Here is a 23,655-nt window from a genome sequence, read left to right as displayed (position 1 = left end):
AAGCTCGGGAGTTGAATCAGTCCACGTGGACGCCATCGACATACCTGAGAATTACCTTCCACGCAGGACAGTCAAAAACCAATACAATCATCACAAATTCAGGTATTAATCTGTTACACAATTTTCACATGATTTTTGATTATAATAAAAGTATAGAATATCACCAACCTTATCCCTTAAATGCCTGCAAAGTATTTTTACCATATTAATCTCGCCAACACATCCTTTTGTGCACATGCCATTGATATATTTTTTTCTGTTCTACCACATGTATTTTTGATGATTTTCAGTTGCTTCTGGTGGCCTTAATGTGTTGTGGGAAGATTCTTTTGGATGACAATGCTTTTAACACTATCTAACAACTGATTGTAAGTGAGCGACTCTCTGCCACTCAGTCACCCTCACTGAACTTCTATGCTGCTCGGCATTAGATGGGCCTGTTGTGCTGTGCGTTTATTGAGCGGATGCCTCATCAGTCGTGTCATCAGTCACTAAGTTAATGAGTTGATTTGATTGGTTCTTTCCATCCATTGCCTGGGACTATGACAGGTTTGAACTTTTGGCTTTTTAAAATGGTAACACGAATTGCGCTGAAATAATTCGTCAACGTCAACGGGTAGTATTATTTGTGGTATCCTTTATTAAAGCTGGATCCTGAGCAATGTATCCCGTATTATGATGCTATTTGCCTTTTTAAATATTAGATATTTATATGGGGAGGATGTACTGAATTACAGGCGAGATACACTATATAAGCATGCTATATGCCACACGTGCTTTACCTGAATGGTGTGTGTTGTGTGTGATGTGTGCTGTGTGTGTGTGTGCTGTGTGTGTGTGTGTGTGTGTGTGTGCTGGTGTGTGTGGTGTGTGTGGGTGTGGTGTGTGTGTGTGTGTGCTGGTGTGTGGGTGTGTGGGTGTGTGCTGTGTGTGTGTTGTGTGGGTGGTGTGTGTGTGTGTGTGGTGTGTGTGTGTGTGTGTGTGTGCTATGTTCAGGGCAATGTAGTAATGAGACAACAAAGGCAGGATGTAGGTATGCTAATCACACAGGAGCCTTTTAGTTAGCGGCTGAAATCAGATAGTTTCTGCAGACAGACAGGTCTGGAGGGAAGAGAGAGCACCTTGAAAACACAAAAACACACACCACAAACAGGCAGGGGAATTAGACACAGACCACACTCGCACAGAATCCAGCTGAAAGCGCCGTGCATTTTGTGCTCCGCGTAGATTCCGACTCTGAGCCACCTCACGTAGCAGCCGTTCTCTCCTGGGAAGGGATGCGCTAGATCTTGTTCTCTTGTCATCTGTTCTGTGGAGCGGCACGGTCGAGTGTGCTTTGTCCTGCGCGGAGCGGACACTTGGTGCAGGACAAAGCAGGGCAAGCTTATTGGTATTTTAAAGTTGTTGGTTATTTAAATTATTAAGAAAAAAAGGTATCTTGACTACTCTTACCTCTTTAGGGGGTATCAAGCCACGCCCCAACATTTGGTCAAACTGCCAATGGAGGGAATGGATTTTGAGTTTTCCTCGTACTCACACCAGCCATTCAAAAGTGCTAAGGATGATTGGTAAACGGAAGCTTTCTCAATTGTGGGGTGTTTGCTTGAATCTGCCCCGCTTATGCCTCCAAAAAAGGATTCTGAATTTGCAATATTTACTCAAACCGACCAGACTCGTATTTATACATTGATAAATGTGTGTACTCACATTTGGATTAAAAACATCTTTAATTAGAAAAATCGCTGCGGTGCTCAATCGACGTAGCTAAAGACAGTCGTTTTTGGATATTTGCCAGAGTCATATTATTGCCATTATTTGCATCCAGGCGCTATATTTTGGCAACAGTTCTTACCAATGAGACTTTTGAGATATTTAATTGTTTTTACCATACATTTTCCCGGTATTGAAGGAAAGCTGGAGCAAACATTAGTGGTAGGCTTGCTGCTTTTTTACAATTCAATGTACTGCTAAACCTGCACCATTTTAACGATGAATGTTTTGGTCAGTATTGTTACTTTTTTAATCTCCTGGGCCTCTATCTTGTGGTTATACCTAGAGGAGGAAACTCGTCGTGATCAATTTCTGCCTCCCCGGATAAAAAACCTCCTTTGACATTTGACAACAATACATAATCTCAACCTTAAAACGAGGCTGCCCATGACATGCTGTTCTTCTTTGGTTGATTACCCCGGTCCCCTTTGTGTGTTATGCTAGCTTCTTCTGCATGGTAAACACGGTCTGCAAAGTCACCAAACCCGTCAAAGTACACCCTTAGCGGCGAGTAAAACTCTAACACAGAAAAGACCTGCTCTATGCTGCCCCAGAATGCCTCGTTAAGATTTTTCTGTTTGCCGAGCATGTTTTTCTTCCTGCGTCCAACTGAAAATAATAAGAATAGCTTGGATTGTAGTTGTATAGCGCTTGTTCATGAGGACCCGAAGCTTCGCCGTTAACAAAAGAAGAACAGGGGGCAAAACAAAACATAACAAAACAAAAGCAGCTTCCAGAGCAACCAGCTCAGACAGACAAAACAACAAATAGATTTAGTCTGGCCAGTGTGCCTTTTTTTTTTTAAACAGATGGTTCTACCCTTTGGAAGGCGTTAAGCGTGGGGGATGTTTGCGATCTCCGCAGGGAGAGCGCTCCAGAGGGTGGGGGCTGGCCACGCTGGTAAGGCTCTGTCCCCGAAGGTTCGCAGTTTGGTGCCAGGGCGTTTCTTGTGTGGGAAGCCTCAGCCCCCTAGAGCTGAAAGACGCAGTGTTCCGGGTGCATTGGTGCGAAGGTAGCCGATAGTGCTGGGGAGTCAGGCCATGGAGACTTGTAGTAAGGAGCGAGGATTTTTGTATGATGCAGACGACCAGTCCGAACCAGAGGTGATGGGGTGAGTGATGTGCGCCACGCTGTAGGTGATGACCTTGCAGCACAGTTTTTAACATGCTGGGAGGCCTGTGCGGGCAGTAAGTACTGAGATACAGTTGGGTATCATCAGTCGTAACAGTGGAAATTGAGTCCATGATGTCGGATGGTTCTGGCCGGGAGGGCGCGGAGCATGTAAATGGCTGAAACAGAGGGAGGGGCGGCCAAGCACAGGAGCCCTGGGGCTACACCGTGGGGTGGACTGGGCCGGGTGAATTGTGAAGCCATTTGATGCGAGACAAAACTGTTTCTTCCTGGTTATGCTTGAGGGTAGGCTAGGATGGTGAACCAATACAGCGCTTGCTGCCAGTGACACCGTAGGAGGTCTGAGAGGCGGGAGGGAGGAGGGATGCCTTCGTGGAGGAGATGGTGCTCAAATGCTGGAAGAGAGGGGGTCCAGGAGCGCATAAGGGATGCGGGAGACGGCAGTCAGCCCAGCAATGAGAAGATCTTTGGTGATCTTGATCTGAGGGGCGAGGTCTCAGTGCGCTGCTTCCTTTTCTGCAAGCGCGGATTGGCAAGGCGCTCATTAGAGCCTTCATGGTTGGGAACATTGCTACAGATGGAGTTGGGCCGGCAACGCACTCTTTCAGGAGTTTTGCTTAGGGAAGGGAAGGTTGGAGATCGGCCTTCGGTGCGTTCTGCTGTCCGGCGGGGCTGTCGGTTTTTCGGCGGGTCCCTGCGGGGGCGCTCCCCTCCCGGATTGGGTTCTCCCCCGGGAGGTCGTCGGGGGTCCTTCAGGGCCAGGTTTTTTGAGTATGGCGGGTAGCGCTGAGCCTGTGTTGTGATGTGTTGTGCTCAGCTGAGTTTTCTGCGTGTTCTTGGCTGTCTCGCAGACCCCACGCGAGCACAGCGAAACAAACCAGTAATCCAGCCTCACGCTGGGGTACACAGACATATACACATACGAGCCCCCAAAAGGGCCAGGAGCAGGGAGTCTCCCGCAACGTCCCGCCAACACGGCACCCAGACCCCACGCAGCATTCTCATCTGTTTGTCATTACTGGTGTCATTTTCTGGTTGCTAACGCCATTGTAACACATAATCACTGATGTTCCGCTGTAACGGTGGTGGACTCATCAGAACAGAGTGGGCGAGCTGACCAATCAGAGCACAGTGGGCTCATAGGGAGAGGGGGGGGCAGGAGCTCCAACAAGCCGTTTAGGACAGAGAGAGAATACACATACTATACAGAGATGCTGTATGAGAAACCAATGTGATTTCGGAACATTGAACAATGTCAATCTATTCTATTAGACCTCGACAATGGAATTATGATCAGTAGAAATGGCCATGTCATGGGACCTTTAAGAAGCCTATTGCATTGACTGCTAATGTTGAAAAGACTCATGATCCCATGCTTTTACACAACTCCACCAATCTGTTGTTCTTATTTGGATTGAGGGCAGGACACTACATATTGTACAGCTAAGTCTCCCTTATACTGTACTATCAATCTGTTCTGTTCCGTCAATATACAATTAGTAATGCCAATCTTTAGGCTTAAGTAAATGCTGATGAAGCGAAATCTGATTATTTTACATTTTGAGCTTTCTCCAACCTGGTTTGCCTTTATTTTCACTTACCATCACAATAAAAAGCACAGGTGTTACTAATATCATTAACGATGGCTCTTTATGCATGCCAATATTTCATTATTTACACCTGTGCTTCTTCTACTGTGACGTCTAAGAAATGAGATAGTTGATATGTTTCCTAATTAATTGCTCTAATTAAGGTGTTATAGAATAATGGTGGTTGGAAATATTATGGACCACGTTATAACCCTCTCATGCTGGATAAATTCCGTTGTCACTTTTCATATCGGCTTGTGCTTCGTAACAGAAAACGGTTAACTGCCTATTTATCTAGAGTTACCAGTTCCTGGAAACACACTTTGGTGTTTAATATAAACATATGTTTTTGAATGCCGGGCACAATGCAGATTCAATTATATTCACACAATTATTTAGGAGTGGATGCATAAAGTATTAAGAACATTTCTATATTTTACTTTTTGTGAACTGACCCCAAAACATGTTATCTAATCTGTGTCATGTGAATAATGAAATTCTCCTCATACTAATGTAATGTACTATCGTATTTCAGGAAAAAGAACGACATACTGCACTATGATTAGATAAGTGTACAATATTGTGCGTGTTCCTAGTTATTACTGGCTAGCAGGACGTTTGTCCTTCCTCATATTACATGCAGATTTTGTGAATTATGTAATTCATAGACAGCCTGTTCTTTGACCGATTTTCCACTTCACACTTCAGGTGATAGCAGTGTAAGCAGTGTATTAAAAATCTCCATATTTGGTTGTAGCCTTGAATTGCTGATAAGTAATTATGTTTTGATGTAAGCATGTATGTCTGAGTACACTTGTATTACGGATGTGTTCAAGTCCGCACATTTTCACAGGTCTCACTTGTAAATGGCAATGTTTTGGTTACTTTAAGGTTAGGGTAATAATTGAAGGTCACTTTAGAGCTAACAGGATTAGGAGACAATTACCAGGTCTTCCTGAGCACAGTAATACAAGAGTATATATGCATGTGTGTGTTTAATTTGTCCATCTGTTTACCCCCAGCCAAGCCGAGAGCAGCTGATCGAACACTACCTCAACAGTACCCAGCTGGAATCCGCCTTGGACACGACCTTCATGGGGTGAGGCGAGGACATTGAACCCTGCTTTCTTTGTCTTGTGACAATAACACCCTTCAACAAAGCCATTTAGTCTGGAAGACAACCAATAAGGCATTCAAGGTCACACGCATTTGAAGACAATGCAGGTGGCGGCCCGTGTGAGGAGGAAAACATATTTCGAAATACTCCTTTCTTTCCTTTTTCCTTTAAAAAAAAAAATATATATATATATCAACCCCCAAGGGATGCTTCACCTCAGGGTCTGGGTTAGTGTTTTTTCCCTTTGATCAGGATTTGCACATACCCATTTAACTGATAAAGACACATACATCTTACACTGACATTATCTCAAGTGAATTGGACCAAATTTATATTGAAGAGAAATAAATGTTTGAAGGTTTTGTTTTGTAAACTGTTTCAAATGTTTTTGCGTCCAGTAAATGCGAGTCCATCTCCCCCTTGGATGACCTGGCCTTCGACATGTACCAGGACCCAGAGGTCGCCCACATCATCAGACTCCTGGACCAGAAGAAGCAGGACATGGTCCGGCAGGAGAAATACGAGCAGGCCAAGAATCTGAAGCAGGCCATCGCAGACCTGCAAAAGGTACTACTGCTGCTGGGAGGTAGACACATGTGGCTTCAACATATTGACACCAAATATTTGCTTACATGGTGGGCAGTATGCTCTACAAATAACAGGATGTATTCCGTCTTAATGAGTTACTAAATGTCTGCAAAAGAAAAATTCATATTTAAGCCCTTCAAAACATTGATTCTTGCTATGTACTCAACACACAGACATGGTGTCAATTCCTATCTTGTATTTTTGAGCAACAAAGCAAATAAGCTTATTTCACAGAATGTAAAAACTGTTCATTTAAAACCCTTCTGTTAAAGATTTGGCACAAAGCTTAATTTTCACTTATCACTTATAATTATTTTGGGAAGACATGGGAAGGAAAATAAGTAAATAACATGATGTCATAGCAACATCTTAAGGTTGGACTTTAGTATTGAGCTATGCCAGTTGTATTGTGTTATGGCGAATATACTATCCAACAATATGGAACATAGTGGACATAAACACCAACCATACTAGCTTCAGGATTGTGTACATTAAAAATATATATATCTTAATCCAATCTAATATTAAACAGATAAACACTGACAGGTCCTGTTGCATTATGAACTCTATTAACATAAATCAAGATCATTTAGCTGATTGCTTGTATTTTTCTGAATCAAGAACTCCTACTTCTATTTTGGAATTGCTGCTTTAACATAACTATCTAAAAAAACTCCCTTCACCGTTGTTCTTTTACACCATGTTATCTCTATTTGCTTTTGGCAGATTGTTTTACTCTTTAGACAAAGAAGACATTTAGTGTGTAAGGAAATATTTTGGTTTCAGATATCTTCATCCGCTCACTTCAACTGATAATCATTCCTCTCTTGCAAATCTCAACTTTGCGAGGCTTGTATTTCTTTTTACAGATATCCAGTGGGATTTCACCACTGTTTGTAACAGTAGTGTTTAAACATTGTTCAGATTCCTGTCACCGACCTCCTTTGTATAGAGCGTTACCATGCTGACCATGAATTCTTAATAAGCCCAACAGCTGCAGTGACTGTCCTCGACTAGCGTATCTCCAACTCCCAACCACCAGCCTTTCTGTAACTAGATAACACACACACACTGGCACCTTGTTAGCATGGCATATTAACATTTCACTCAAGGCAGTTGCCAAGGTAGTCATGCTGAAAATCCCTTGTCATCGCACCATCAGGATTTCATGGGATGGTTTTTGTCGTTACATGATATCTAAAGAAACACATGACGGAAAGAAGAGTAAACAAAAGGCGGAGAACTGGTCTGGTGTGTTTTTTCTTATCTTATTTGGCAAACGTTTCTTTTTAAACTGTAGAAACAGTTGCCGTGGTTTTGCATTGCTTGGTGTGATTCAACAGAGATGTTCAGATCGTGTCACCTGGCACCTGGTTAGCAACTTATGACAGCTTTACAGAATTTCCTGACCTACGGGGAATGTTGTCAAATTTCCAGCTTGTAAATCTTAATGATTCACCATGTGGCCCTCTTACTGTTACGCAGCACAAGGGCTTAGTTCTGGAAAGTTCAAATGTGAGTCTTATTCCTGTAGTTTTAACTCTGTTTCTATTGGTCACAATGAGCCTGTCCTTACCAAAGGAATGCTTTAAATGACTCACACACATGAACACAGTCACAGAAGGACTTGCCGGCTGTCAGCTGTTTACTCGCCTCATTTATCTGAGTCAGCTTCTCGAGCCGTATCTGGCCGTGCAACACTTATACTGTATGCCGAAGCAGTCGCGGACTGGCCATCGGGCTGTACCGAAGTGGGCCGGTCGGGCCACTCCGATCGACCCACCTCGGTACCGGCAGAGGCGGACTGGCCATCTGAAGTTGCTTTGACAGGCGACAGAGGTCCACCGTTTCCCCGCAGCGAGACTCCCCCCGTTGACAGTTCACTGTCTAGCACCCACGGGAAGTGGCACTTTACCTTAATAATATAAAGGCTTGTGTTTGCGTGCATTTCTTGTCCGGAAAGTGACAATGTACTGAGAGTGGAGGTGTCCTGAGATTAGCGCCGGCAGGCAGGCTCCATGGACCTGTCAGCTCCGGACAGCGCAAAATGCGTACATGAAGCGCTACGCAAGAAATCATACCCTCGTGGGGGCGCGCTCATGTGATTGGCTTAGAATTGAGGAGACATCTGATTGGCCATAGATAAAAAAAATTACAAGTACGAATCTGGTGACCGTCAGGGGAGTCTCAAAAACCCACACACGAATGCACAGCGATCCATGCACAGAAAGCGGGTTGTGTTTGCAGGTTCAGAGGTTTTAAACGGAAAACAAATATGTGAGGATCAAAAATACACATGTAAAACCTTTTTCTGTATTTGGATTTTAACATGTATATGAAATGGAAAACATTTGTGTGTACATTGAAAAACACAAGTGTGGATCCGGAAATACAAGTGTGAATCCTTTTGCGGATCATGAAATACAAGTGTGAATCCTTCTGTGTGCATATGTGTATTTTGAGACTGTTCTGAGCCCATAGGAAGTTGGCAAGTAAACTGGAATGGGTGTTAGAAACTCACACCTCATGCAATCATTTTTTCTTTAAAATACATGTGACTAACTTGGTTTCTTTCAAACTGTCTGACCTTGTGACTGTTCGTGTTTATCGCGCCATTACATTTATTTTCAATAACTACCGTCCAAGATCTTAGCATGGTTTTTGTCGTTACATGATATCTAAAGAAACACATGACGGAAAGAAGAGTAGACAAAAGGCGGAGAACTGGTCTGGTGTGTTTTTTCTATCTTATTTGGCCAACGTTAATTAAATATAAACTGTAGAAACAGTTGCCGTGGTATTGCTTTGCTTGGCTTGGTGACTGTTCGTGTTTATCGCACCGTTACATTTATTTTCAATAACTACCGTCCAAGATCTTAGCAATTAAACTATGAGTACAATCTTTTTCTTAACAAAAATAATCATTAGAAATAAGATCAACATTGTAATGTTTTTAATCACAAACTGCCATAAATCCATCATTCATGAGACCATGAGCAGTCTCAACAGGCCTGCTCTCATATTTACCCGTCTAAATCTAGCACTAGCCACAAAGGTAATTTTTTTGTAGTGGCCAAACGGTGGTACTAAAACTTCTCGGTCAAAAATACTTTATTCAGTTGGGAATGTGAGGTCTGTCATTTTTTGCGCGAGACTCAGAGCAACTTTCATAGGAATGAATGTGGCCCGCCTCTAACGCTGTATCCAGTTCTCTTTATATATCCATGGTTTAATGTGTAGTGAAGGCTTCTCCTTGTCCTGCACTCTTCCAGGTAGGGGAGCGTTTGGCCCGTTATGATGTGGAGAAGCGATGTGCAATCGAAAAGGAAGACTATGATCTTGCCAAGAAGAAGAAGGAGATGATGGAGGAATACAGGACAAGCGTCTACCAGCAGCTGGAAGTCCACCACCTGCTGGACATGTCAATAGTAAGTCAGCATGTTCTATATTTTTTATAAATATATTTGTATTCAAGGTGTTGGTGTTGAAGAAGAGAAATAAAGGAATATGGGGGAAATAATGACTTATCTTGCCTAAACTGAGTCAGTAACTGAACAGGCTGTTGTCCATCATGGATAACCCCACTCATCCTCTCCACCTGCAGCTGGACGGACAGCGGAGCTTCTTCTCCAACAGACTGCTGACGCTCCGCTGTCACAAGGACAGATAAAGGAAAACATTCCTGCCCACTGCAATAACACTGTACAACAAATCACCTCTGGCTGGCAGAGAACTCTCTACTCCATAGTTTCTCTTGGAATAAAATCACACTGTACATTTTACATTTATATATTCAGTTTAATATTTAATATCCCGTCTGTCACATACTTATGTAAATATAATACCTTGCTTTATATCTTGTTATTGTTCATTTGTAATTGTTCTACCTTCTTGTTTATTTCTTGTCTTTTAATTTTTATTGTACAATGCCATGTCTTTTTACGCTGCTGCAACACAAACATTTCCTAAATTGGGATCAATAAAGTACTATCTTATCTTCTTCTACCTTTTGATCAGATCACACGTGTCCCAGATTCCTCTCCATCCCGGGAACCTCCCTCCCTTCAGCCTTCTCCGGGTCACTCTTCAGTTCCCACAAAGTCCCTAATTTCAACCGACACATTCAGGAAGGGGAAGAAAAAGGACGCTCCTCAGAATCAACAGTTAGATGCGGAAACTATTGTTCCCAAGCCAAGTAACCAATCTGACTCGACGAGTACCTCCGTTACTGTACCCCGGATTGACGTAAGTGGCACTTTAGGAAATGCATCATAAAAGCATAAAACATGTCTGACACCTGCAGCATCTTGTCGCACAGGCAATCAAAGGTTTTATTTATACTGCATATTTTAACAGCAATCTAAAGTGGTTTACGAATAAACCTTAAGACATTGTAAATGGGCTTTTCCAGTCTTTACGACCCCTCAAAGCACTTTACATATACAAGTCAGCATTCAGCCATTCACAGCCATTCATAGAGAGGCAGGGGGTGCCATGCAAGGTGCCACCTGCTTAAGGGAAGTAGCATTCCCACACGTTCACACATCATTGGCCATGCCATCAGGAGAAACTTGGGGTTAGGTATCTTGCCCAAGGACACGTCGACATGTTGACTAAAGGGTCCTTCCAATAGTTAAAAACAGTAATTAATTAAAAGGCCAAGAGAACATATATATTATATATGTTTTATATATGTTTTTTTCCAGATATATTGAGCTTAAAAAATCAATAACAACAATTGGTTAAAGACAATATTGATGGAAAAACCCATCCAAGGTTTTAATCCAGTTGTAGCTTTATTATTGTAACAATAACCCAGCCTTTTGTAGCACTCTTGGGAACACCTCGCCTGTTTTAAGCCTCTGTAGTGTTGGGAGATTATGACCAGCGGGGGCTTTTATGCTTTACTCACCACCTACTGGGACCGGCCCTGCTGCAGGTTTGGGTTTCACTATTTAATTAAAAGCGTGCAACAGTTGGCTGACTCCAGCGGCTGCCAACCTGGCCTCAAGGCAGGGCTTTGAGCCTGGTACCAGGCAGAGGGGTGCCAGTTGGCCCTGGGGCCGGCAGACGGTCCCGACCGGATGGAGATTGGGTTAGTATGGACGGGGTTAAACAGTCATTGTCATCGTGTTGTTGATTGATCGACCCTTTCAGTGATCAAATGCTAGTGAAAGTTAGTGAAAAGAACAAGGACATGTGATGATGAATTTTTCAAAAGGTTGGACATCCTTGTCAGACTCAAAAGCATGGATCAGTTTTCTTTGGACTGTTAAACGGAGGTATCATTAGAAGAAAAAAAAAGTTTTTCTACTATTACTTGATTACTTCATCAGTATCCAGGTTAAAAACACAATAAACAAAACTGGTCTTGTGGTGTTGTCTCTATTTTTATTTGATTTACAAACAGGATTGTATATATTTGTATTTTTTAAATGTTTTAATACACATTCTTATTTTGATTTCTTATGTGTATATATATTTGTATTCTATTTATCTTTTATTTTATTTTAGTCTAAAATGAAGCAACTGTCATGAAACCCAATTCAACCCAAGATAAATAAAGCATTCTGATTGAAAATGTATGTAAATACCATATGTAATGCTTTAAATGCCAATGTACTGTTTTCTTGTGCTGACAGGTTATCTGTATGCCTTACGATGAGAGGCCGCTTCCAGTCCAAAGGAAAGACCGGCCTGTGGAGGTGTCTCTGAGCCCCACACAGCAGCTGTCACCCCAACCTGACGCCCAAAGGACTCCGCCCAGCCCTGAGATGAGCGGAGAGGCAGAGCCCCTGATGGAGAAGGCCCAGAGAGAAGCCAGCCTTCCAATAGAAGTCTATGGAGAAAGACTGGTAAGAAGAAAAAGATGGAGAACCGGAAAAACATGGCTTTGCTAAGCTAACTAAGTGTTTTACTTTCTACACACCATTTTTTTTCTACATACAGTATGTGCTCAGAATAACGTGTGTTTTTTATGTATAGTTAAAGCCAGTTCTCATTGCTCTGTTTTTGCTGTCCCAGATATCTTTGAATCAATACGTGAACAGATAAAAAGCTTGCATTACTCAAAATACCAAAACCAAAGATATGTTAGAGATATTTTTCACTACACAAGCTTTGTTCACCAATGAATCGAGTAATTACCCTCCTTTTGGCTCTTTTTTGGTATTCATCAACTCCTGAGAAAAATACATAATAAGCGCGTGAATAAGTTCTGTAGCTGCAAGATGGTCAGCTCAGTTTTCAGCTAGTTTCTAACATCGTCTTGTATTCCGTGCCGTCATGCGCAGGTATTGTAAAGTTGGATTCATCAGAGATGTTTTTATTGCTGAAACCTTTGCCTGTAGACGCTGGAATAAAGACTTAGGTTGAGTTGCGACATATTTCACAATTATAGTAATTTTATCCATTGATAATATATGAAATAGTGATTAGCCCTAGGAAGGCAAAAAGCTGAGGTACGCTGAGCTAGCAGATGATGGGCGATTACGTGGCTGGGAAGCAAAGGCTCAGATGAGGTAGGCTGCAGAGGGTTTGTAGCAACATCTATGACGAGGCTAATCGGAGTAAGAGCCACGACCCACGACCCAAAGGAAAGCCTCTTGAGAACTGCCGAAAAAGGCAGTCAGTGGCTCTGGAGGAACATAAATGAATCCACCATGGCCCTCAAGTGAGTAGATGGCATTTAGGGGGTGAGCCTGGGACGCTGGGATTTACTGCTGAACCCTCTTGAGGTGTCGTGGGCCTATCAGTGAAACATCGAGGAAAGAGTGCGCCCACTTGATAACCTAAAGGATTCCATCCCACACTTGATCATCCTGCAGAGTCCAGGCAGCAGCATGTCTCTAGAATGCAATCAAAGCATATTACCACCTACTCCTACATAAAAGATTTAGCACAGCTTTATGGAATTTAAAAAAGAAAACTTTTGTTGATTTGGCAATTAGAAGAAACAGGCTTGTATTAAACCATTTCTATACGGTACACAGAATTACACACATTTTTATCCACATCTACCCACATAACTGACATTTGTGATATCTTTTCGCCACCTCTTTGCTTTTCCAGGTGGCAGGGGCATATTCCAGAACCTGGTGCTACAGAGAGGATGCTCTCCTGGCTGTGTACAAGAAGCTAACGGAGCTATCACCCACCACCCCCAAGGAGGATCTGAGAAACATGACGAGAGCTGCAGTCTTCCTGGTCAAGAAGGCCCTCCTGGATAAAGTGTCATCTGTAAGTAATGTCCTCAAAAGACAATTCATTCTGCTGTGAATTGAATTAATGTAATAGAAACTAAAGAAGCCTCTTAGCCAATAGGGATATATTTACTTTGTCAATGTCGAAGTGTTGTTTAAATGATGTTCTCTGGATTCCAGTGTTTCCCCTATATACAAATAGTGGCGGCGCAGCGCCGCTGCTGAAATATGAGCGGCGCTGCTAGGAGGCGCCAGCCAGTTTTTATTTTCTTTACTTTTTGTTTTTTTCTTAAAATAATAATAAGTGGCGACCCTTTTTCATTTTTGATTGTTTGTTATGTGGATTTGTAGTATTTGTGTTACTGGCATAGGCCAGAGGTTCTCAATTGTTTTTCAGCCAAGGACCCCTTACAAGATAGAGAATACACCAAGGACCCCCTCATTCTGATTTGTGATTTTGGGCTATATAAATAAAAATTGACTTGACTTGACATGTATGTCCCTTGGAATAATCTGACTTAGCCTATTTTTTACACTTCTATAGTCTTAGTTATGTGAAAGAACAACACAAGAGCAATGTATTAGAAATATATTAGATATGTATTAAAAATATTTGCACCATTTCAACACAGAATACCCTTAAAACAATCAATCAATTAGCTGCAAGTAACACTGTACCTAAACAAAATATCAAAGGGAAATCAAGAGAAAAGTGATAATTTGAAGTGCATTCAGAACACACACACACACACACACACACACACACACACACACACACACACACACACACACACACACACACACACACACACACACACACACACACACACACACACACACACACACACACACACACACACACACACACACACACACACACACACACACACACACACACACACACACACACACACACACACACACACACACACACACACACACACACACACACACACACACACACACACACACACACACACACACACACACACACACACAAACTTAACTTAACTACTACTACACACACACACACACACACACACACACACACACACACACACACACACACACACACACACACACACACACACACACACACACACACACACACACACACACACACACACACACACACACACACACACACACACACACACACACACACACACCATGTATACATCACTTCCAGCTATTGGTCTAATAGCTGGATCCTGGGATCAGTGGTTCATTCAGTAGCTGTTCTCCAGCCTCATGGGAATACAGCTCTCAGGTTCATCCAGAGGAGGACCCCCAGGTCAGTGAGGACCCCACAGGTCAGTGAGTCTGCGAGCCGTTATATATTTACATTCTGATTTATGATTTTAATAAGCTAAAACTTCATTATTATAGTGTCATTCCCTTGCAGTTACATGAAGAAAATATGTAATCAGATTGCTGTTACTATTTAAAACATTGGGAATTACTAGCAGGATTACAGTGTACTAAAAACCCTAGAAAGAGCATCTAGTGTTTGTTGTAAAGGATCAGATGTTGTCTCTTCTCTGTCAGCTGTACTGTTCTGTTGGCTAATACTTTAAGAGTGAATCTATACGCCTACTGCCTAAATCTGCTTTATGGTTTTCACTTTCTTTGCTTCATTTGTTCTTTCTTAATTCAGCAGGTGATCCTGTATGTTCATACAATAGTGTGTGTGAGCTTAACTGGGTGTATTAAACTAAAACGGAGCATTTTCTGTCTGCCCAGATTTTATTTCTGCTTTTTTAAACTGTAGTATGTGCTCATGTGTTTCAGTGTTGGTGTATAGGCTGCTGCCTGAATATGCTGAATGAAAGCCAGCTTTACTATAAATAAAGTCTCAGAGCAGAGGACACTTTTCTGAAGCTAAATATCTTGATTTCTTCTTTTTAAGGTCACATTGTTCTGGTGTCTTACATTATACACTTTAAACATCTTATTTAAATGTGTTTTCTCTTATAGTTATCAGAATCAGAATCAGAATACCTTTTTTCGTCCCAGAGGGGAAATTTACATTTGTTAACGAAGAGAAGACAACTTAATGTTAACTAAGAAGCATGCAAGATAATAAAAAATAAAAAAAATACAAAATACACATCCTGTAACAGTTCTGAAGATGTAGCAGCCAGGTATATATAGCAGATTTATTAACGGCATAGCCTATATATATATGTTTTAAAAAAATCCACGTTATGAACAGCTCCATTGCTGCAGTGTGTTCAGACAGAGTGTGCAGCTGCAGCTCAGAGAGGCTGAGGGTCAGAGCAGATCTCCGGGACTCTGTGAGCCGCTGTCCGCGGTGCTGAACCTGGAGCCCCGAATCACATCCAGACCTGAGGGAGGCCAGAGCAGGGGGGAAGCCAGAGCAGGGGGGAGCCAGGGACCCGGGAGGGAATCCAAGACAAACAGGGGAAAGCAGAGAAACGCTAATGCACGGGTTCTTAAATGACGACACAGCTCTGAACCCTGATACAGCAGAGAGAGGAGAGGACTTTATTCATTAATTCATTCTTTTTTTGGGACGCTTTTTTATTATTATTTTTCTAATTCAATTAATGCAATGTTAATAACCTACACCGAAAGAACGAGAAAACGAAGTTAGTTGGAGAGGGATAGCAGAAAGCAAAGCTTATAAAAAAGAAAACAGCCCTCCTGTGAGTAAGCAAAGTATATCGTTTCGCTTTTGTCCCAAGACCTCAATTATTATAGCGAAATAACAAAAAAACTTTATAATAATACCGATTAAAAATAAACAATAAAATCACGTTTCATTGTAATACATTAACGATGCCACGCGGGGCCAAAACAATTGCAGAAAATTAGAGAAAGAGAAAAAAAACGTCATACAAATACAGATCAAAATACAATTTATTGTAACCATCATTATTTTTGTATATTAACCAAAAAGCTTGTAATTTAGTTTTTAGTTCTACAAATGTATGGATGATTGAGCTATGCAAGTCCATTTTTTTTAAAACAACGTAAAACAGTGTTTTACAGATTGACAATTGATTAATTGAGATGTGTTTGATGTTTACAATATATTAATTACCGGGGAATGAATGAGTGAGCACGCGGGGTTCGCCTCCTCCTGGTGGCATGATGGGAAAGCGCACCCTCAATTATTCATTCAATATTAACACTATCAGCAAATTGCTTAATATGAGAGAAAGAGTGATGCGGGTTACTGTTTTCTTTCATTTTAAAGAAGATTAGTCCTTTATTTATCCAGGCTATATTTGTCGTCACACATTTGGAGCAACACAATAGATCAGAGGCACAATGAGGCTTGTGTGTATATGAAATGTAAAAATGCGAAAACGTGTATAGAAAGATAATATGTAACTACTTTATAATTGGCTCTCTTGAATGAGGCGAAATTGCGCTGCGGAAAAACGTCAGACTTGCGTCAAACAGAAGTAATAAGTGGATGTTTATGTTGGTTGGAGGTGTATCATTTATCTGAAACAGTTTGAACTCCTCTGACTTGTGTTGGTGCGATGCGCCTCGGGCTGCGGCGCACCTTCCCCCTGACTGCAGCTCTCTGCAGAATCACAGCACGGCACTCTGCATTTTGAGATAACGCTTTATAAATCATATCAGCAACCATCATTGTTAGTATACATGTCTGTGTACAAAGTATTATAACTAATATACTGCACATGTGATGTATACCACCAATACAAAGGACCTCCAAGAGCAAGTACTAATGAGGATAAAAACAATAACAAGGAGATTTAACTGTTCATAGTTCCAGTCCACAAATTGGACATTCTTACTTTATTATAATAAATATGATAATAATTGTATGACAACAATATATAAAAGTATATTATACATGTCTGTTTAAAAGGTGTTACATTGTTATTCCCTTAAACAACAACAACAACAACAACAGCAATAAGAAGAATATTTGTGTATAATAATAATAATAATAATAATAATATAATGATATACATTATAACAACAACAACAAAAATATCAATTACAACACAGAAATATGAATATAGCCTACGTGTGTTTTAAAATTCTTAAAACAAATAAATGATGTCATAAGTGATGCAGCACAACCACCAATAATTGCAATCCCTTCCAAAAACAACCACAACAATAATAATACTAAAAATAATAGGGAATAATAATAATATTGCTATTTAATCGCTTGAATATGTCAATATACAATAATAATATGCAGTGAATCCCTTCAGTTAACTTTCTAGCCTACTTTAAACAATGATGTTCACAGTCAGACAAAAAAGGGACGAGGGAGGGGGACGGAGAGAGAGAGAAACCAAGAGAAAACAGAATATGTGAAACTGACACAGAGATGCACTTCCTCCTAAAGTGTGAAACATTCAACGAAATAAGGAACATTTACTGTAACAAGTTGAACTCTGTAATCCCAGATTTCAACGAGGTTGATGACCTCTCAAGACTGAAAATACTCGAAGAAGAAGAAGAAGAAGAAGAAGAAGAAGAAGAAGAAGAAGAAGAAGAAGAAATGGACCTTTATTAATCCCCCGAGGGGGAAATTCAGTTTCCACTCAGCGTTTTTTATACAGGTGCACAGTACACACAGTACACACTTGTTACATCATGCACATACATATACAAATACACACACAGTTATGCACATGCAGTTGAGAGGTCAGAGCAGAGGCAGCCAGTCTAGCCGGCGCCAGTGAGCATTCGGTGCCTTGCTCAAGGGCACTTCGGCAGACAAGGCACATCTTGCTGCCCAATATGTATACACATGCCACAACCTGAGGGACAGTGAATGAGACACACACACACACACACACACACACACACACACACACACACTCACACACGCACACACACACGTGTTGAAATGTAATTGTATCACTGTATATATATATCGTCAATAATATGTAAACATTTGAAATGTTTGTTAATGTTGTTAATTATTTTATATTTTGATGCAATGAAAACATTGTTTAATTTAACTTTCATGCCAATAAAGCCCCTTTGAATTGAATTGAGAGAGAGGGAGAGAGAGAGGGAGAGAGAGAGAGAGAGAGAGAGAAGAGAGGAGAGAGAGGGAGAGAGAGAGGAAGAGAGAGAGAGAGAGAGAGAGAGAGAGAGAGAGAGAGAGAGAGAGGTGGGGGGGTGGAGGAGGAGGTGATGGGAGGAGGTTGGGGTGACACCCTTTGCAACAAACCTGCCCACAGTAACAAAGCACGGAGGGGCCATGATGCTGCGCTGTTAGCGGATAAATGACTTCACTGTGCGGCAGGGCTTCACAGCATGGGCAGGCTGCTGACACACACTCTCCCACACACCGTGGATGTGCTGCAGACTCAGTCTGTGCTTTGGATTTTTTTCAGTATAATTAGAAAATATTCCAAGGTTGAAAACATCCGATTGTGTTCGATGAACCAAGGATATAAGCAGGTATTTCATCACCTCCTGATTCAGAAGAATGTCATATTTGTTTACGTATAAATTGGCCCATCCTATTTCAATTGTTAAATAAATGTGCTTTTATCATATTGTCCTGCAGGATCCCAAAAATGGATTTTACTTTGGAGGAGATTAACCCGGCGAATGCACGAGCCCTGCTGGTGGGGTGTGTAACCCTGCTGTTCTCCCTCCACCTGTGGCGCTGGCTCCGGCAGAGCTCGGCCCCTGCCCCCCCCGGCCCTTTCGCCTGGCCGGTCATCGGGAACGCTCCGCAGCTCGGCAAAGCTCCGCACCTGTACTTTGCGCGCATGGCGGAGAAATACGGCAACGTGTTCCAGATCAAACTGGGTTCTCGCGCGGTGGTGGTGCTGAACGGGGACTCTATCAGGCAGGCGCTGGTGAAGCAGGGACTCGACTTTGCTGGAAGACCGGACTTCACCTCCTTCCAGTACATCTCCAACGGGGACAGCCTGGCGTTCGGCACCATCACGGACTGGTGGAAGGTGCACCGCAGGGTGGCTCAGTCCACCGTGCGCATGTTCTCCACGGGGAACCCAGACACCAAAAGGACTTTTGAGCACCACGTCCTGTGCGAGTTCAAAGTTCTGCTGCAGCTGTTTGTGAAGAAGACACAGGAGCTGCAGTACTTCCAGACCCTGAACAACCTGGTGGTGTGCACGGCCAACATCATGAGCGCGGTGTGCTTCGGGAAGAGGTACTCTCACGATGACGAGGAGTTCCAGCAGGTGGTGGGCAGGAACGACCAGTTCACCCAGACCGTGGGGGCTGGCAGCATCGTGGACGTGATGCCCTGGCTGCAGTACTTCCCCAACCCCATCAAAACCATGTTTGATAACTTCAAGGAGCTCAACCTGGAGTTTAACAGGTTCATCGGAGACAAAGTAATCGAGCACCGGAAAACCATCCAGCCGAGCACCATCAGGGACATGACGGATGCCTTTATTGTGGCGATGGAGCAGATAAGAGAAAAATCAAGGGTCTTATCCTGCGGGAAGGACTACGTGCCCTCCACTCTGGGGGATATTTTTGGAGCGAGTCAAGACACTTTGTCAACGGCACTGCAGTGGATCATCCTCATTCTGGTCAAGTAAGCACTCTTTATCATCATAGGCTATAGATAATTTTAAGGTTGTGAACTTTTAGGTGTTTTTAGGTGACATTCTCCTTGGTTACTAAATGTCAATTAAATGTCAATTAATTAAAGAATGCTAGCAATGATGTGTTTTTGTCGGCAACACCGAAATGTAGCATCACCTTCATCACAACATTTTTTTTTGTAGAAAGTAGATCTTTGGCAAACATACCTTTATGACACTTGCACATATTGTTCAGATGTATAACTTTCATAAATAAACATTACCTTTATGATTGTTTTAGCATATGTGCAATCGGCCAATAAATGCAGGCAATAAACGCAACAAAAAAAAACATGGTCACATGACCCAAATGTCTCGACCACAACACTTAAGTCTGTTTGTTTGCGTGTGTATGTGTCACTGAGCCACTAGTTGGCATTGTGATAGACACTTAAAAGCTTCGAAATTCACAAGTGGGGTATATCCTATATTTTATATCCAACTAAACGTTAATTTGCCTCTGGCCCGCACATTGCTCACCTGGTGTATGGCACTGTTGCTTCAGTTCTGCTGCAGCTGAACTGAGTTTGTTTCAGACCCAGGGACAACTTTGGCATATGTAATTTCCTTGGTCCCTTACCAAACATAGTTCTAAAAATGGTTTAAGTTAAGCATCCAACCAAAACAAAAGATTTTGGGATGAGGGGACCAAAAATGCAAAATGTCTACTTCATTCTCTAGTCCTTTCTGTCTACCCTTTTCCAAAAAGAAAAAAACATCATTTAAGTTAAGCGTACAACCAAAATCCATTAAAAAAAAAAACAAAGATACCAAGACGAGCGATCAAAAAGTGCTAATTTGCTAACCCATTCCCTGGTTTTCGGACTCAGTCCTGCAGCCCTTTATGAGTGAACCCTCTATAACTGTGGATGTCACATTAAACACAGCTCTCCCCTGTGACTGCAGGTACCCTGAGATGCAGATGCGTCTGCGGCAGGAAGTGGATCGGGTGGTGGACCGCAGCCGGCTGCCCTCCATCGAGGACCAGCCCCAGCTGCCCTACGTCATGGCCTTCATCTACGAGGTGATGCGCTTCACCAGCTTCGTGCCGCTCACCATCCCCCACTCCACCACCACGGACACCTCCATCATGGGCTACACCATACCAAAGAACACCGTGGTCTTCATCAACCAGTGGTCCATCAACCACGACCCAGAGCTGTGGTCCAACCCGGAGACCTTTGAACCCCAGCGCTTCCTGAAGGATGGGGTCCTGAATAAGGACCTGACCAGCAGCGTGCTCATCTTTTCGCTGGGGAAGAGGCGGTGCATCGGAGAGGAGCTGTCCAAGCTGCAGCTCTTCCTCTTCACGGTGCTGATCTCCCACCAATGCCACATCACCGTGGACCCCGCCCGGCCCGTCAAACTGGACTACGACTACGGGCTGACTCTGAAGCCCCACGCCTTCTTCATAGCTGTGACTCTGAGAGAAGATATTACTCTGCTGGAGGCCGCCACCAGGCATGAACCCACGGGCAAGGCTTATTCAGACTCCGAAAAAAAAATAAAAAAATTGGTTACACCATGACACATGTCTATTAGGCATCGAGTTAAAATGTCTTGTAATCGGCTCATAGCATCAGAATCATAATACCTTATTTACATGGGGCAAACAGGGATTTGCAACAGTTGCTCCATTTTTGAATAGAAAATAAATAAAATGATTTATACAAACAAGAGACTTTAAAGTAAAAACTTGAGAATAAAATGTAGTAAAAAATATTTATAAAAATATAAGAAGTTTAAAGGTGGGGTAGGTCATTTTGAGAAACCGGCTCGAGATACACTTTTTGTTATATTCCATGGAGTGCTCTTAACATCCCGATAGCAATGAATATCTTAAGTGCTTTGACAAAAAATCCATAAAAAAAATGTATCTGTGGAAGCCGTAGTACTGTAAAAAGCACGACCAATCATTTGAGCCGGCCCGGCTAACTGGATGGCCTACCTGCCTGTCAGCCTTCCATCTGTTCACAAACTTATCTCGTTCCCTCATTGGTCATGTGCGCGTTCGTATGTGTTGGATGAGGGGCTCTGTAAGGAAGTGGCAGATTATTTCCGACTGTGTATTTTCAAATTCTAGCGCACTGGAGCTGGTTCCTCCAAAATGACCTACCCCACCTTTAAGTAAAAATGAGCGAGAAACAGATCAAAATACAAAATACAAATAAAGATGTATTAGTACAAATTCTAACACGATAAAGCATTTCATGAATAACAAGGAAGACATACGATTACACAGTGCTATAAGCAGATCATAACGCATAATGAATATGTTTCCAATGCCTTATAGACATAGGTGTCATAGAAAGTGTTACCAAATAAATACAAATGTAAAACATATGAAGGCTGAAACACAAAAGACTTATGAACCATAGCTCATGTTTCTGAAACCATAAGCTGAAATCTCAGGCTTTATTCTTATCACTGACTCATCTAAAGTATTATTGTGCCAGGGGGGATTCTGACGTGGCATTGGTGTGCAAGGACACAAGGACAGAAGTGTGTACGCCACAAGCAGCCATTTACAATCTGCGTTAGCACTTAGCAATTAGCATCTCTGTTTGATTCGGAGGTGGAGGACTACACTCAGCTGGAGATCAGCCTTAAAGACCTCAGACCTGTCATCACCGTGGTAACAGGAGACATCAGCTGCTCCGACACACGCTCTGTGACTTTAGTGTGAAAGGATTGAAAGGTAGAAACCATCATGGTGTTGTCATGCGTTTTTGCTTTCGTATTAAAAGCAAATGTGCACCTCATGTAAATTTGTCCGACACCTTAAAGTTCTTCCTCTTTCAAACTCGCTCTGATTTGAAGGTAAACCATCGACACTGGAGATTTTGAGCTGACACATCATATACTACCTAAGATGAATGAGTCCTTTAACTTAAAAACAGTACTAACACAGTTTTTCATATGCAGTTTTAAAGCTTATAATAGTTACTCAGGAATAACGCCTTTGAATTGTCAATACTATTTGAATGATGAGAGTGATCTGATATATTCTGCTGTGGATGCAAAGTATACAAAGATTAATATTAGCAGTGTTATTATGTATTTTTTCTCTTCTATTTTTGTTACTCACAAAGGTTTTCGTTTAAGTTGTGTAGAACGCTGCTGTATAGAAAACCCCCGTCATTTATTCTCCATGCATAAGATGCCAGTAACCTTCATGTAAATCAGGGGTGTCAAACTCAATTTCATCACGGGCCACATTCACATTATGGTTGCACTAAAAGGGCCGGTTGTAACTTTAAGAGATATAAAAATACATAAATAAATATTTAATATATATAAATAATGTATTGTATTACATTATTTCCTCTGCATTGGATTATTATCGGATAGGGTAATAACTTTATAATTAACTCGGTCTGAAAGCAGAAGTCTAGGGCAAATAATTGCAAGTCTCTTCAGAGAGAATATCACAAAATGATTTTAAAATAAAAGCAAAATCAAANCTAGTAATTGTGTGCTCAAAGTGCACCAGATTGAAGCATTTTACTGTAAAATGTTCAAAAAAAAATCTTTCCAGGGGAATATACCCCCGGACCCCCCTAAAGGATGTGACGTCCACCCCCCAATTCAAACATGTTCATACAATAGGCGCATTCACACCGCAGTACTTTTCCCACAAAGGTTCATGAGAACTTAGTTCA

At 42.0% G+C, this 23,655-nt stretch overlaps 2 protein-coding genes across 9 annotated transcripts in view; both read left to right on the top strand.

Annotated features, from left to right (window-relative positions):
• Positions 1-23,655, top strand: part of cep104 (centrosomal protein 104) — a 133,779-nt gene that overhangs the window by 36,196 nt on the left and 73,928 nt on the right. For all 3 annotated transcript variants that reach the window (XM_010772449.1, XM_010772431.1, XM_010772440.1), the window contains 6 exons: positions 5,513-5,589; positions 6,006-6,174; positions 9,468-9,623; positions 10,213-10,440; positions 11,838-12,050; positions 13,267-13,434. In XM_010772449.1, coding sequence (XP_010770751.1) covers positions 5,513-5,589; positions 6,006-6,174; positions 9,468-9,623; positions 10,213-10,440; positions 11,838-12,050; positions 13,267-13,434 — 1,011 coding nt within the window. The remainder of the gene's footprint in view (positions 1-5,512; positions 5,590-6,005; positions 6,175-9,467; positions 9,624-10,212; positions 10,441-11,837; positions 12,051-13,266; positions 13,435-23,655) is intronic.
• Positions 9,367-21,691, top strand: cyp1b1 (cytochrome P450, family 1, subfamily B, polypeptide 1). Of its 6 annotated transcripts, none has more exons than XM_010772391.1 (4): positions 9,367-9,376; positions 17,711-17,974; positions 18,937-19,944; positions 20,900-21,691. In XM_010772391.1, exons 3-4 carry the CDS (start codon positions 18,947-18,949, stop codon positions 21,519-21,521), a joined length of 1,620 nt encoding a protein of 539 aa, XP_010770693.1. In that variant the 5' UTR covers positions 9,367-9,376; positions 17,711-17,974; positions 18,937-18,946; the 3' UTR covers positions 21,522-21,691. The 6 variants fall into 6 exon arrangements, with proteins under 6 accessions (XP_010770693.1, XP_010770717.1, XP_010770710.1 ...); XM_010772400.1 differs by lacking the exon at positions 9,367-9,376 and adding an exon at positions 14,632-14,710 and having other exon boundaries at positions 17,819-17,974; XM_010772415.1 differs by lacking the exons at positions 9,367-9,376; positions 17,711-17,974 and adding an exon at positions 14,629-14,710.

Source organism: Notothenia coriiceps, unplaced genomic scaffold (assembly GCF_000735185.1).
Source record: "Notothenia coriiceps isolate Sejong01 unplaced genomic scaffold, NC01 NC01_scaffold00000339, whole genome shotgun sequence".
NCBI classification, from domain to species: Eukaryota; Metazoa; Chordata; class Actinopteri; order Perciformes; family Nototheniidae; genus Notothenia; species Notothenia coriiceps.
Note: the sequence above shows the minus strand (reverse complement) of the source record. Positions and strands in the feature narration are given on the sequence as shown.